This window comes from Amblyomma americanum, chromosome 4 (assembly GCF_052857255.1).
Source record: "Amblyomma americanum isolate KBUSLIRL-KWMA chromosome 4, ASM5285725v1, whole genome shotgun sequence".
NCBI classification, from domain to species: domain Eukaryota; kingdom Metazoa; phylum Arthropoda; class Arachnida; order Ixodida; family Ixodidae; genus Amblyomma; species Amblyomma americanum.
In genome coordinates, this window is record NC_135500.1 from 221,096,729 (window position 1) to 221,113,626 (window position 16,898).

The following is a 16,898-nucleotide window of genomic DNA, read 5'->3' on the forward strand; positions in this document are numbered from 1 at the left end:
GGCGACTGTAATTGAAGACTTCAATTACTGCCGTAAAAACCTGACTATAGGTCGGACCGGAACATAGGTTTACCCCCTAACCAACCAATTCTAAAAATGAAAAAATCTTTTTCAGTGGAAAAAGTACCGAAAAACACCCTTACCTTGAAACAAATGCGACTCAACAGGTTGCACAATGGTGACAGTATTTATTTTCATTTAAATGCTGCTCATATGTACACCCGGCCAATTTTGTAACAGTATCGCGTGCCCATCGACCCATGTGTTTGTTTCTGGCACACAAAGTTACGGCGCCGTAGAGCAAAGCCCTTCCTCTTCATGAATAGCCACACCCAGGATGGCGAGCCCTTGAAATGCTGCCTCGTGAGTCTAGAGGCACGCGCGATCTTCAACGCAGCGCAACCTTTCCTTCCAATTCTGGATACGCTGCAGTCCGCCCATGAAATGTTTTCTTCTGGTTGATTCAAGTTGTAATACGCAGCTTCTGCCTCCGCCAGTACTGAATGCTCTTTTCGGATACTCCAAATTCGTGCTGTGCCGCCAGATTGCTGTGAGCTTCCGCAAGTTCATTGATCCTGATGTTCCAGAGCTTGCCCGAAATGCCAAATTTGGTCAGCTGGCTTTAAGAAGCACAACAAATCTTAGAGTATGTATGAAGTAGAAGTACAGTGAAGTCTTGTTGATACGATTCCGGTAAATACGTTTTTCGCCATAATACGTTTTTTTCTTCGATGCCCTATAGAGATAATGCATTTTTGTATGGCTAATACGACCATATTTCCACATGGGTTTGGATAATACTGCCTGCGCGGCCTGTGCCATAGCTGCCGCGGCTGCTCGAGTAGCAGCAGGTTGCAGTGTGTTTTTCAAGTGCCGTTGAAACATCTGGCTGTGCATGCCACTCCGCGACAATCCCATCGACGAAAAGATATCGTTCACTGCTGTCTGGGCGTTACCGGTCGACAGCATTGCTCAACTAGCAAGAATATTGAGCTCGAAAGGATTGCACATTTCCTCACCGTCAACCCTCCGCGAGTTCCACTCGGCCGCAATCTCACCACAGTTGTCACATAGCACGATCAGTTTCATAGCTCTGGTCGCTGGTAATCAACCTCACGCATCCGCGACACGTTTTGCACCGCAGGGCATCCAAGAGGACGTTCGCAACGCTGAGGTCAATTATTGCATAGGAGGCTGTTCCGTCTGCGTCTGATCCTGCGGACGCACCACTTGCATCGGTGAACAGCGCTGTCTTTCGTGCCGTCGCCGGCGTCGATTCCAGTCGATCAAGTGTAGACTGCTCACGGGCACTCGCTTGAGTTATGTCACTGTTAGTGACAGGCGCGGTGTCAATTCGTACGCGACTACAATCGGCACGAAGAACACCGCTGTTATCCAGCGGAAACGGAGAAGCGTCGCCGCCCGCAACGTGACCGTCACGCAATCCCGTACCACTGGCGCTTGCTTGTTGCACAGTATGCAACAATGTCGCGTCATTAACACATTTTTTTCCTTTTGCACGCTTTCGCCCGAACTTGTGCACAGAGCGGTACTTCTTCGCGTCTCCTGGCATGGCTCTCGCGTTGCACTAGCGTGGTCGGCAGAGAGACAAAATGGCGTCGCCAGGCGTCCGCTTTCCATGGCTAGTTTGCTGGAACCAACCAGACGACGCCATTTTGATCACGTGCCTAAACCGGCCAATAGCAGCGCATGCCGCTATTTATTTTTTCTTGCGTTTTTTTTGGCGAAGGCGGCATGTACAAGGTTGCTGCTCGAAAGAAGAACTAAGCCGAAAGCCTGCGCTTTCGAACGAGACCAAAATGGCCGCGGTAGAGCACGTAGTTTCGATGCGCCAGGCGATCGAAATTGGGTGTCGTTTGTCCACAATTTAAAGAGCAGTGGGTGTGGCACTGCATTTTTAAATCGCTATAACTTCTTAGTTACGTGGGGTATAATGATGAAAATTTGCATACAGATGCGGAATGGTGCGAGGAACATGAAAATAAAAGATTGAAAATCTGATTTTTGGGCCGATTTTCGGTGGCAAAGAGTGGAGACGCTCCTCGGAAACATTTTTTCTTTAATATTGATGCCAGATAAATGAAAATTGCACCAGTTATAGAGATTGATCTCCTCTTTCCAAATCTGTTCTTATTTCCAAGATAGCTTGATGCTTTCATGTTCCAAGTACCATGCACACGTGAAAAACTGTGCTTGCTAAGACACCTGCTGGACATGCCAGTGAGCACGAGAAAGCAGTGTAATATAGTTTTTCTTGTTCCTAATACTCCACTAAGTGCAAATAAGCAAGGAAATGGTGCACCTATGTCATGCACCATTTTACTGGAATTTAAGCTCATGCTTCCTTTTCAGAAGCCAGCACATAAATATTTTGGGACCTTTCATACTTATGAACATTACCAATTGTATTGAAACCTAGATACTTGCATTCTACATACCTTAAAGATTATGCGTGCTAAATTTTAAATTTCGTCTTGATCCGAGTACAACGAGTACACAAAAGGTCGCATCCAATAGCCATTTTCGGTCCAAAATAAGAAATTGAGAAAAACGCGATTGAAAGTTGCAAATGTTGTTTACTACTGTTCTACTAAGTATATTTGCATGAAAATTGGAGACAATACAGGCCAGAGCATTCTCCTAGAGCATACAGCTTTAGAATAGGCCTGCCCCATATGTTGGTCCCTCAGAGCTTTTCTTAGCAGCATCTTGAAGACAAGTCTTCTTGGCTAGATGGCAGCGATGGGCCCTTGCCTCAGCTGTCTGCTTTGTGGACATTCTTGAAATTCTGCGTTTCGTCACAATTCTTTCCCAGAGTGAGGAGTTCTCGGTTTGGGTAATCCAAGAATTGTGCAAAATCGGACGAGTTGGTTGTGTCCTGCTCCAACAGCGCACGCCGCAACCACGGCCTTGACGTTCACGGCAAAGCTATCGCTAGCGCTGGCAGATGGACGCGCTTCACCGTTGTAGTCGCCCGCCGGAGTAACACGCCGCGATGAATACGTCGACGAAACAACAGATGTGGGACATGCTTCATTGTTGCAACACAACTCCAGAAACGACGCGAGGCCTTTCCGCTTCCCAGCCAGCTCGTCGATCGTAAGCTCGCATCGTCCGCACTCCGGGCATGCTGCGCCACTCACAAGGTCATTCACGGCGCCGATCTCGCAAAAGCACTCGCTGACTCTTCACCACCCCTAACTCCATTTTCGAAGAATCTTATCTTCTTTTCCGATGCGCTAAAGAAACTGTCAACGCTTCTGATGAAGTTCGAACATCCAGCCGGCTCCAAAGCGTCAGAAGCGTCGCCTCGGCCGAGGTTAGGCTTAGCTGCCGCGGACATCTCCATCGCACGCTGCTTCTTTCCTGTGAGTTCCCTTGAATTTATGCTTCGTCCGAAACTTGATACGTTTCTTCTCGGCATCCATACTAACGAAAAGCAGAAATATTTGGAATAGCTTGCGGAGCATGTAGCGAGAGGTGCGTGTCGCAGAAGAGCAGACGCCGCAATGACACTTCATGAGCTAGGAGCCAATGGCGTGGCCACGATCGTACCACGTGCTGTGGAAGCGCTCGGTTTTGGCGGTGGAAAATGCTGCTTTTATTATTATTTCTTGGCAGTTTGCGCAGCGGCAAAGCCCGCCTCCGGGAGAAAAAGCATAGGCCTAGCTCCTCACGCAAGCCCAGCGCAGTACGATTCCGCGATTTGACGCCTCACGCGCTTAAAAATGGGTCCAATCTGCACCTTTTCTAGCCACCGCGAGTACTTTAACAGGGGTTTTCGATAATTTGCAGATCAATTATGGCTCTGATTTTTGCATACATGAAAGAGGAATGCTCAAGTTTACTAAAGCAGTCAAAAACACAAGTTATTTTTTTACTTAAAAGGGCTCTGAAACACATTTTCAGTGCATTGTTTTACCTGTTGGTTGCATAGAATGAGTTATAGTGATGCTATTAGCATCGGTCATACCGCGTATACTGCGTTTTTTAATATTTTAATTAGCTCTCAAAAACGAATTCGTGGCGCTGATGGTGTCACAATAAGTGGTAGCTTTTAGCAGTGGATATGACATCACGGAGGGCGAGCTTTATGATTGGACAAATAGTAAATATACTGCAAATTGGGTTAATAACAGGAGATACGTTTTGTCAAGTTTTTGTGTTTTATATTACTTTAACAAAACCAGCTTGTTTGCCCTAGATAAAAGCACTGTAAATCAAGTAAAACATAAACACGCCACCAGAGGCACTGGCTACTTTTTGCATCGAAGGACTTGGCGCCTCTCTGTAAACATCCCAAGACCTAGCACTGAACACTTATGGCTACTCTCTATTGTTACGTTTCGCCTACGACGCGCGGTATAGCCGGCGCGGATGAAACGGACGCCGGGGCTTCGTTCAAAGTGGCGGTCATTTTGGCCCGTTCAGCGCTGCCGCAACGCCTCCCGCCAAGCGCTTCCAGGCAGGTTTCAATGCCACGTGTCTTCGTGTGTGCGTGTGCATGTTGGTGCCCACGCTTGTCAAAGCGCGGCAGCCGGGGAGAGGAGCTCCCCAACTGGGAGGCGAGGAGGTCTGATCGGCGCCGGCCCGGCGGACGCGTCACGTCACGTCTCAACGTGTCCGTGCGTCGCCGTCTCGTGCGCCTCATCCTGAGCCGTTCCTTCTTGCCCTCGACTCCGAGGGTATAAAGGCAGCTGCCCCGGACGCCAAAGAGAGTCTTCGATTTCTTCCGTCGAGTAACGTGGTCGCCCGTTTCTCCACTTCGGTCGACCTGACCGGCTGCTCTTTTGCGATGCTAGAATAAACAAGTTGTTCTGTTGGCAGTCGACTCATCCTTTGCCAGGACCCCCAGGCCGCCAGGCCGCCAGGCCAACGCTACCCTTGGGGCTTGCGACCCATTTGCAACACTATGTATCTGAGAGCGGCTTTGCGGAATCGATCCGGTCGAGCGATTGCACTCTATAGGCGTTCGTTTTGGGTCCCAAGGAAGGATGTGTTTGTTTCACATTTAGCAGGCAGCGCGCATTGTCAGCTTATGGAGGATTACCGGACGGCGGCACCAGGTGGCGCCACGTTCCCGTCAACGGCGCGCGGTCCTTGCTCGCCGTGACCAACCAGCGCGCTAGGAGGGACGAGCGATGGTTGGCGATAAGCAGTAGCAGTACGCGCTATGCTAAATGTGTCTGATATTTTACGCAGGCTGTCCCAGCGTCGCAGTATCTTGCGCTCGAGTTCGGATAAATAAGTAAGAGAACGTCACTGATCAGTGTTCCCTTCTGCGCCGTCGACGTGACGATGAAGCATCGCTGGGTCAGCTGAGCGTTCACATGGTTGTTGTAACCAAGCAAACGGAGCTGCCAGCCTTGGCATGAACGAGTTACAGAGAACAGGCAACCATGGAGTGCAAACTTCCGCCACGTGCTAAGATGGGCAGTTTTGATTGGTTGCCCTGTGTGCCGTCGTTGGGAGAGTGAAATGGGAATGGGAAGCTGCGCGAAAATCGAGTTGAGGGCAGCATTTTGTTTGCTTGTATTTTGAAATTTCTTCGTTGAATAACTCCCGTTTCTATGCATCGATTCTCGTAATTCTTTTTGAGTCAGCATCTGTGTGACATAAAGAATCCAATTGAAGCGTAACCGGCATCCGTTCAAGCGGTGTTTCGCAGCCCCTTTAAAATCGCCGTTTTTCGACCCGCGTCTCCCCTTAAATACTGACAGTGCACTCGAAGCATTGGACGCGTTTAGTGGCTTTGTCGCATCTGCGGAGCTCAGTGATGAAACTGCTACTCGTATCTACGAGTTCCAAAAAAACTTCCTGCAGGACATCAAAAAACAAAAAGTGCAGCGCAAAGTGACGGATTATTTATAAGTGCTTTAATAAAAGCAAGTTCTGTGCCAAGTATGCATTATTCACTATCTTTTGGAGCCTGTTTTGGATAATACGATTTTCTTATAATACGTTTTTATTTTCGGTGCCTGTAAGAATCGTATCAATGAGATTGTACTGCAGTCTGCATTAACACCTCTTTTTGGGCTAGTTGGTGCATACTTGATTTAGAGAAATGTGAGTTAGCGCTTGTGTCTCGTCTGTTCTGTCTTTATGGTTGCATGTTTTTGCGCTAGGTTTTCTCTAAATCATGTACTGCAGTCCACGCCTCCAATCCTCCAATAGAATCCCTTCGTCACCAACCGGGAAAAAAAATTGAGAAAAGTAGGAACTGCAATCTCTACTATCAGAGAACAAAACATGAACAGAGATCAAACGTTATGAGTAGCACCTGTCAAGTCTACCTCTGATTCACATCTTCATGTGCTTGCTTTTCATAGTGGCACAAGTGATGACCGGCAACTTGACCGGCTGCGGAAAATGCAATAATTTTTCCTCAGAGCTGAAACTTGGAAGAATGATAGCTATAAACATGTGAGCCAGTTTATATATTCCAGTTTTCCTCTAATCAAGTTTGCGCTTAGTGCAGCCAGTAATTTGTTTTTTCGGTACACTTTTTCCATGTTTTTGCCAGATTCAACTAATAAATGTATAAGTACTTTTGCACACACGACTCTGCTGTTTGTTTCATTCAGAAGTGTAATAAGCTACAATTTCATGTGTTGCAATATGCGCTGGGTTTGTTCCTTCTTGTGAAAAAAAAAAAAAAATTTCCGTACACTCCAAATCGTCCATATTTCCGCGGTAGTGAAACAGTAGACACTTTTAGTTGGGGTGTACGCATCTCTCGCTGCGTTGCGTACGTTGTGAATAGTGTAAACACGACACTTTTAGTTGGCCGTGCTGTAGCGTCCCTCAGGCGCACGCATAAACAGTACCGCCATCTAGCAACAAAACGTCAAAGCACGTCAGCGCTCGGTTGAAGAAATTTTCATCCGTGATTACTGATAACTAGGGTGAGTGCATTGTGAGCCTTTTTTTGTTCCAAGGAGAAAAACCATGCAAACTGAAGAAAATGTAAGAACTCACTAAAAGCTAGAAAACTGCTTCGCCAGGTGTCGTTGCTACGAGGAAAACACACCGCATTTAGTTAGGCCAAGGAGCTTTGAAAATCGCCAAATTATCTGAAAAACGGGATAGTTATCGCTTACACTGGCACGTGTGGGCAAGAGTAGGTGAAATAAAAGTGAACCACTACCATTTGAACGAGCTATCGAGCAAGAGAATCCAGCGGTGACATGTATTTATTCCGAAGCGGGTGAGCTGGGCGCCGCCATGTATTACAGGCCAAGGAATTAAAGCGTACAAATCTAGAGAGGATGCAAATGCTTGACAAGCGGGCGAGCCCAAGAGCAGTGCTGAGGGTGCCGACAGCCGAAGTGCCGTTTTTGGACAGGTGAGTATTAGGCCCATACGACGACAACGTGGCAATGGATCACTTCTTGCAATGTGAAAGTAGAACTATAAAGTTGCTGCAAGGTAAAGCTCGGCAAACCAAGCTAACCGACTTTTGGCATTAAATTTTCTTTTTGCAGGTTGTTTTCTACCTTTTCTGTCTCATTTTAGTGGCAATGAAATTCTCGCGAAAGCGAACTTTTTTGCTGCCCCCGGCGATTTCGTTAATGCAGGTTTCGACTGTAAATACTTTGGTGGTAGATGTGTCCCCAGGCATCCTTCAAGGATTGATCCTTGGTCCCTCCTGATTTTACTACCGTATAAACGTGTGTAAGGGCCGCACTTTTTTTTCCATATTTGAGGGCCAATTTTTGGGGTGCGGCCCATACACGCGATGTATGGAAAAAAAATAAATTTTTTAAGTAAAAACACACCAATCAGTAAATGAGCGGCACTTATTCTACGCTCAGTTGTCACTCGCCGAGTATTGCGACTCCGAGCTGGTGCTGTGCTCTGGTGCTCGCTCAACCCACAAAAAGTCGTGCAACACGTCTGCTGTCAACGCGTAGCCATTGTTCTGCGCTTCCATCATTTAGCAGAGCCACTCTTCTTCCAGTAGGGGAACTTGCACGGCTTGCCTCGGAAAGCGCGCTTTTTGCAGCTTGTGTTCCTCAATGCATCCTTTTGGTTGCACCATCGTCGGACGCACTTCACGGCTACGTCGAATTTCCTGCCCGCCGCACGCTTACCGTGTTCGGCAGCAAATTCCCAGCCATGTAAAATGATAATCCCCTTCAACGTGCTTTGAACATACCGGGTGTTTCAGCGAACACTTTCAAAAATTTTCAAAAATGAGAGTTTTGGGGGTAAAACTATGGCTTTTGTGGCATAGTTTATTATTTTTTATTTATTTTTAATGATTAACTATTTAACTGATAGAGTTAGGCAGCTAGTTGCAATTAGAGATTTGTGGCTGGTCGTTAGTAATAGTCATATATATCAGTTTTTAGAATTTCAAAAGCGCAATTACCCTTGGCACTGTGGCTCGACAAAATTAGGATTTTTCTACTAGTTACATGCACTGGAGGGGTTGCTTTGCCTGCATTCTTTTGAAAGCGCATGTATTTTCACACGATGCAGCCCAATTTTGTTGAGCCACAACGGCGAGGGCAATCGCATTTTCGAAATTCTAAAACTGATATGGCTATTACTAACGCCTGGCTACAAATCTATAATTGCAGCTAGGTGCCTTACTACTAGATAAAATGTTAATTATTAAAAAATAATTAACCAGCTTACTAATTAAGATGATTCACCTGTTTTCTGGTGTCTGCCAACACTGGTAATGCTATGCCGTAAAAGCCAAATTTTTACCCCAAAAACCTATTTTCGAAAATATGTTAAAGTGTACGCTGGTACACCCGGCATACATCTTGGCCTGACTTTCACCACTAACCTGTCCTGGTAGAAGCACACAGATTCCATTACGACTAAAGCTCTACAATAACTAAGTTATTATCTGCACTGTAAGTTGGCTAATTCTCAGTGAGACACTAAATTACTATTATATAAAACAATTTCACCCTATACTTGGCTGTGCTAGTATTATCTGGAATCCTTAAAAGCAGTATGAAGTAGAGTTAAGGCCGTTCAAAGGAAAGCCACTAGATTTATCTACCACCATTATGATTACTAGTTCTGGCTGTTGTCAGCCATGTCTTCATTTAACCTAACATCTTTCGCTTAACAGCGATACGTCAACTCTTAAAAATGTTTTCATGGTATCATTCATTCATACCGTTGCTTTTCTTCTTTTTTTCTCTGCCCACACTAATATATGTTGCTTCTTCAGTAACAAATATATCACCTTTGCTAAATTTTCGTCTAGTAGGACAAAATCATGCAGTTAACATTACATCTTTTTATGCATGTACAAACACTTTCAAATTCAACACTTTCAATTTTTTTTTCTGCAAACCGGAGAACTTTGGAATTCTCTGCCATGTACCAAACGTTGCCTCCCATCTGTGCTTCAACATCACTGTTCTTAACTTTTGATGCTGCATTTCTTTATTGCTGTATATTTTTTTATGTTCTTGCATTGTATTGTATTTTCCACTCATGCTGTAGCCCTATCATGGCTGCAGTATGTGAAAATATAAATACCGTATTTACTTGAATCTAGGCCAGCCTCGATTCTAAGCCGACACCCAAAAGTTGAAAGCCAAATAAATAAATTAAAAAAACTTTCCTCGAATGTATGCAGGCCGAAAAAACAATTGAGAACAACAGCAGGGACAACAAGCAAACGGCATTTCCTTTCTTTGGGTCCGTGAAGGCATTCCCAGTTGCAGTGCAAGCAGAAAGTTCATCACGCTGCCCCCTCCAGTGGTGAACATTCTTTTCGTCCATGCCGAATTCCCAACTGGCTTGCAGGTTTCAAGACTGCTTTGCAGTGGGCACAACTTTTCGCTTGAAGCTGGCACTATAACGACACCATCTGCTTGGTGCCATGATGTCAGTGAAAAGGCATGTGTGCAAAACTTGTACTGGTGCGGAACATGCCCACACCACCACACGAAGAGAAAGCAACGTAAGCCAGTGCTCGTGTGTGCTTTTATCGGCATCGGCTATGGATAGTAGTGGCTACAGTGCTTTCTTCTGTTGGAATTTCGTGGGGGCACCACCTGCATGCTACTTTTCATTTTTATGCATTGTCATCGTATTTTAGAACATAACGACAAAATCCTCGAATCTAAGCCGACCTTAAGAGTTTCATGTCTTGTGTTTTTAAAAAACTAGTGGCCTAGGTTCAAAAACCGTAAATAAAATATAATGTGCATTGAAATTTGAGCACAAACCAACTATTGTCACTTTTTTATTTTTTAAGACGTGCTCGTGAGATCTCTGGGTAATTTCGCACCCCCTTTTTGAAGCGATAGTTTAAAGAAAAAAAAGTGTGAAAATTATGCAAGTACACTAATTCATCGCATCCTACTGGTGGGTGGCACTGGAGGCACAGTCTGAGAGTGCATGTCATCAAAAATATCAAACCATCAAACGCCCAAAAAAGTGACACAAACGCATGCTAATTAGCACCAAGGAGATAATGTCGCCAAATGTGATGTTGATTGGTTTTAATGGTGCATGGGCAGCTTGGCCAGGGCTAACACATTTAGTCTGCACAATGTGGGGTTAAAGCCCCTGCCCACTGCCAAAAGCAGCCACCTGTGGATAACTGCTACAGCACTTACGTCAAACATGAGTTCAAGCTGCTGCCGAATGAGGTAGGTGCCGTCACTGAAGGTGAGCGTGTCGTGAGGAACACCAACCAGCACTCCCCGAGACACATGCACCAGCCACACTTCAAAGAAGCCGGCCTGCAAGCACAAATACAGAACTCTTGTCAAGGGACACACTTGCCATGCTCACAGGGTGCTTCAACTTCCTCTAAGAAGCTGCAAGGATATCACGCAACTGTATAATGGACAACAATTTTTAAAATACGAAGAAAAAGTAGATAGCAAAAAAAGTCCACTGCACATAAGCTTCAATCTGTGCAGGAAAAAAATGCACGCATCCTGTGAAACTAAAGGAATAACCATTAGCAGCAATGTCACTTTTCAAAAATGCCAAGTGGGTGCAGCAACACAGCTTGATGCCTTGAATTTGTCAAAATTTTGAACGTAGTAGCCAGGGAACTGTGTCACCCAGGAACATACTAATCATAAGAAAAATTTTTATAGCAATTACTTTCATCCCTTTAGCAATCCTCCACACTCTGCTTGTGGGTGATGAGATAACCCTATGCTGCCTCTTGCTGAAAGTAGCATCAGCATATATTCATGCGTGCATGTAACGTCAAAGGAATATAAAAGAAACACTTTAGTAAAATTCCATTAGCAACCATTCTGCAGGTATGAGCAACAAGTGTACTCTTTCAAAAATAGATTCCTGCTAGATGGATAGTCCCTTAAACCCCTCCCTGACAAGACTGCAAAAATGGAACCAAAATGGTCACTTAGTACTCATGCTACCGTCTGTCAGAAGACAAAGAAAATGCTTTCACTCGCACACAGTGTGCCAGAACAAGCTGTACTCATCATGAACCAGGAATGACAGTTGGCTTACGACAAGTCCGCTGGAGGGCAACTCCGGGAGTTTTTTGGAGATTCTGAGTTAATAATTACACTATATTTCTTAGAGTCCCCTCCCTCTAGTACAAAAAACTTTTCAAAATACCCCGAGCAGAAGCACAGTCGCCGACCGATTTTTCGGACTCGAAGGGACCGAAGTGAAGTACAAAAAAATCACTTTATTGAGATGAAATCGACTTAAAAATGTCACTGATTTTACCTTGCGGAAAATTTCTCTTGCTGGCGACGATTTGCGCTTGTATTTGCGCAAAGTTGTGCTTTCACTGTACAATTTAGACAGCGAGGTCACCGCATTTAGTTGGAATACTTCCCATGCTTATTTGACGGACCCGGCGGGGCCATGTTGTCCATAACCCGAGTGTGCACCACACTGCTCGTCAAACACACGCAAAGACAAGGCACTTTTCGTTCAAAGCGGCGGAACCGCCGGACGCAATCACAAAGCGGCGAATGGATGTAACTTTGTGAAGACTGAGCGCCACTCGGTCGACGCAGTCAGAGAAACCCAAGTGACGAAACGGCTAACGGCGAACATATGAGACCCGCCGCGGTGGCTCAGTGGTTAGGGCGCTCGGCTACTGATCCGGAGTACCCGGGTTAGAACCCGACCGCGGTGGCCGCATTTCGATAGAGGCGAAACGCAAAGAAGCCCGTGTGCTGTGAATGTCAGTGATGTCAGTGCACGTTAAAGATCCCCAGGTGGTCGAAATTATTCTGGAGCCCTCCATTACGGAACCCCTTTCTTCCTTTCTTCTCTCAGTCCCTCCTTTATCCCTTCCCGCCGAGATGTGAGATAGCCCCTACACAATCTCCTTCCCTTAACAACCAATTTTCAATGTATGGGACAAGTGAGAACTGCCCACAACAACGTCGGCAACAGTTGACGGCGATGACAATCCGGCAGCCACCTCGAAGTGTCAGATCGCAGGGACCTCTACTGGCAACTATGAGGTACGAAAACACGGGAGATCTCCAGAGCCTCCTAGACATATGCTCATCTGAGGGCGATGGCCTCGGGCTCCGTTTCAACGCCAAGAAGTCTACAGCAGTCAGGTTCCCGCCGGAGGCGTCCGAGGACAGTGGACAAGAGACCCCACCCCTGCATCTTCAGAACAACAGTGTCCTTTGGTTGCCATCCTACAGATACCTGGGAATAGAAATCTCGGCGGGCCGCAACTATGTACAGGATTTCGAGAAGCAACTCCGGACGAAGGCTATCAGACGACGGGCTTTCCTGAGCTCACGCGCCTTATGGGCTTTCAACCGTTTTGAAGTCACCCGATCGTTATGGAAGGCAGTGGCGGTGCCAGGCCTTACCTTCGGCAAAGCAGTCATCTGTTTATCCTCTGTGACTCACCAAGGTTTGGAGACGCGGCAGAGAGAGGTGGGACAAATGGCCATGGGAGCTCACGGCAGTGTGCCGAACGAGGCGGTACAGGGTGATCTGGGGTGGTCTTCCTTTGAGGCACGTGAAGCCGTAGCCAAACTGAGCTACGAGCGCCGTCTTAGCGAAATGCAGGACGGCCGCTGGGCGCGGGAAGTGTTCAAGTATGTCCACCTGAGGTGTGTCAACACCAAGTGGGCCCGTCGCACCAAGAGTCTGGCGGATAAATACGGAGTGGTACCCCCCCCACTTACTTCAAGTAACCCAACGGACGGCAAAAGATCCGAGAACAAGTGCGATGCAAGGAGCAGCGTCGTTGGCAGCAGACGGCCCGCGAGAAGCCAGCCCTGGCAGTTTACCAACAAGGGAAAAATCGAAGGTCGAAAAAGAGCCCCTATATGACAACACTAAGGGCAGTGGACTGTTGTGCGAAGCTAGGAGTGGTGTGCTTCGCACCCGATGTCTTCGAGCAAAGTACACGAGGTGTGAACTTTGCGGAGGCGCTGATGAGACCATCGAGCACATCGTGTTGGAATGTGCAGGCCTACACCCGTCGGTTTCGGATGCACAGGACAATTCCTCAGTAGGCCCCATGCCACCAGACGCGATCAGCGGATCCAACAACCTCGGGGCACTAGCGATGGCACTCGGTTTTCGCCGACCCGACGAGCCACCGCAATGGAAGCTGGTTGAGCGAACCAAGCGACGTTTGGAACATTGGTGGCCCACACGACACGGTCACGCTCCTTGAAGGCTCAGGGGACCAAAACGTGCCATGAGCGTGTGTTAGGTGTTTTTATTCTTTAATTTTTATTTTTTTACCTTCTTGGCTTGATCCGGTTTTTAGTACCGTTGATCTCCCGATACAAAGGGATAGCCAGTATCATCATCATCATGTCAAGCCAATCCAACTGCAGCGTAAATCCACCTCAATCCAAGATGGTGGCTTTTGCGCCAGCAAAAAGTCGATAAGATGGGCGATTTTGGCCTGCAGGCAACTGAAATTAGTCCAAAAAATCGAACTTTCGGACTTTTGAAGTCCAAGATATCTGTCGCAAATATGTATGCGCTTCTATTGGGTGACTGACGGTGCCTCATCGAGGTCCGAAATATCCTACAAGTCCAAATTGCCCGTCGGCTACTGTACTTTAAAAGACCAAGAATCGGGACATCGAAACCAGAACTGGGATTGTAGCAAACAATTACGTCGTCCCAAAAGACCAACCTATCACACCACAGATACTGTCACAAAACCCATCGTGTGCACGTTGATTGGCTGAACTGATGACTAAGTGACAGCTTGAGTTAAAATTTTTGTGAAATGATTAAAAGCATGCTTGAAATTTTGTCCTTCAGCAAACGTAGAGCGAAATTGATGGCCGTATCCAGCACCGTCACACACGTAAGATTGCCTGCAGAAATCGCCCCGACTTAATGAGAAATTTTAAAATACATTTGCATTGGAAGAAAATGTGAAACTTGGCACAAACTGACTGGAAAACTGCAGAGAGAGCGCCACCAGTAAAATCCAAGGAGGTAGAGAAAGTGCCGGAGTTGCCTACACGAGCCGACAGATAATTCGGACTCCAATAATTCGGACTTGTAGGATATTTTGGACTTCGACGAGGCATCGTCAGTCACCCCATAGAAGCGCATACATATTCGCGACGGACATTTCGGACTAATTTCAGTCGCCTGCTGACTAATTTCAGTCGCCTGCAGGCCAAAATCGGCCATCTTATCGGCTTTTCGCCGTCGCAAAAGCCGCCATCTTGGATTGAAGTGGATTTACTCTGCAGTTGGAATGGCTTGACATACTTTCGGTACCTCACTGTTGCCAGTAGAGGTCTCTGCGATCCGACACTTCGAGGTGGCAGCTGGATTGTCATCGCCGTCAACTTGCTTTTGTCGCCGACATTGTCGCGGGCAGTTATCGCTTGCCCCATACGTGGAAAATTGGTTGCTGGGGGAAGGAAATTGTGCAGGAGCTAGCTCACATCTCGGAGGGAAGGGATAAAGGAGGGACTGAGAGAAAAAAGGAAGAAAGAGGTGCCGTAGTGGAGGGCTCCAGAATAATTTCGATTGCCTGGGGATCCTTAACGTGTACTGACATCATCACATAGCACACGGGCGCCTTTACGTTTCGCCTCCATCAAAACGCAACTGCCGCTTTTGGGTTTGAACCTGGGCACATTCATCACTTGGGTTTCTCCAACCGCGTCGACCGAGTGCCGCTCCGTCTTCACGAAGTTACATCCGTTCGCCATTTTGCTATTGTGTCCGGCGGTTTCATCGCTTTGAACGAAAACTGCCTTGTCTTTGGATGTGTTTGACGAGCGGTGTGGAGCACACTCGAGTTGTGAACATGGCACCGGTCCGTCATAGAAGCGTGGGAAGTATTCAACTGAACGCCATGACCATGCTGAATAGCGCGCATAGTGAAACCCACAACTTTGGCACAAATACAGGCACAAATAGTTGCCAGCAAGAGAAATTTGCCGCAGGGTAAAATCACTGACATTTTTGAGCCGATTTCATCTCAGTAAAGTCATTTTTTTGTACTTCATGGATTTTTCAGACTTCGATTATTCGGACCATTTTCAGGGTCCGAAAAATCGGTCGGCGACTGTATTTTAGTGCCTTTCAAAAGTCAATTCTTGAGGGCATACTTTTTGCACCTATATACACAAGTGTTAGGGAGAATAAATATATTGAGGGGAGGGAGAACACTGAAAGAGCATGAGGCTGAACATGAGCACAAGCATAAGACCGAACATGAAGCTGAACATGAAGCTGAACAATCACTGAACAATTCTGAAAATTTCCATCTGAATGGTACATTGAACAAAAAAAAAAAAAAACTATTCCTTACCATAGACGTGGCCAGTTACGAAAAGAGTAGCTTCATTTCCCCATCCCTCAGACCACTTGGCCGTTGTCGTATGCTCTCATGCTTTATTTCCTACTTGGTAGCTTCTCGTGCTTTGCGTTTCAAAACATCGTCTCTATCACCTTTCATACACCAGTTCTGCATTCACAAACATGGCCGTGCAATGAATCTGGATGAGTGAAGAGATGAGAATGGTCACCTATGTCGCCAAGGACAGCTTTATGTACCCAGACACAAAGGTGAGAAGGCGACCTCAATGATCTAATGCATTGTTAAGGCCCAAAAAGAGTAGATGAGGACAATGGTGCATCAAGTAGAGGAAGACGCTGAGCATGGTGCAAGTAGATGAACAGCGGCAGCACATAAAGAACTAAAAGTGTCAAGGGTCGCCGAATGCACTGTCCAGTTGGAAGAGAAGTAGCTATGGAAGTGGCTCTTCAAGCTTCAAAAGCAGCCAAGTCATTGAAGTAATGGTGGTGGCAAGTCCAGCAGCCAAAGGGCCCAGCCAATACTAGAATGTGGTGTGCCTTTCCTGCAGGCATTTCGTGCTTACGCTTACTTTTAGACAATAAGACAGGCAAGAAATTTTTTAGCACTCATTTATGCACTGTTCTGCACACACCTCAATGTTCCGACGTGTGTATGCAGCCTTCCAACTCAAATGCAAGCATGAAAGCAACACAAACTAAAAACAATTAATGAGACTTTCATGTTGATTTTATGTCCAATGGCACCGCTGGATTGACTTGGAGTTCATGACTTTTGACTTGACCAAAAGTTCGGAAGGAACTACATCAGTGAAACCATCACAAAAAAACAAAAAAAGATCTAATGGCATTTACAGTTCACCGACGGCGAAGCTCAGGCACTGAGAAAAGTGTGACACATTCCAGGCTACAAAGGTATCTGTAGCCAGAGTAACAATGGCATTCTGCCCACCACTTATGACAGCATGGAATCTGGCAAAAGGTGAGATTCCTTCTCCTTCAGTCCTAATGTCGCAGGTGTTATCTCTATTTTATACCTATGTCACACCCTCAAGCCGACAGTCTATTGACTTCACAGCCCATTAAATGGTGCCACATGGGTGGCTCCAGTGGCA

General features: G+C 46.4%; 1 protein-coding gene across 2 annotated transcripts in view; it reads right to left on the bottom strand.

The window, feature by feature from the left end:
- Nucleotides 1-16,898, bottom strand: part of Eip78C (Ecdysone-induced protein 78C) — a 159,754-nt gene that overhangs the window by 25,224 nt on the left and 117,632 nt on the right. For both annotated transcript variants that reach the window (XM_077663574.1, XM_077663575.1), the window contains one exon: nucleotides 10,620-10,745. In XM_077663574.1, coding sequence (XP_077519700.1) covers nucleotides 10,620-10,745 — 126 coding nt within the window. The remainder of the gene's footprint in view (nucleotides 1-10,619; nucleotides 10,746-16,898) is intronic.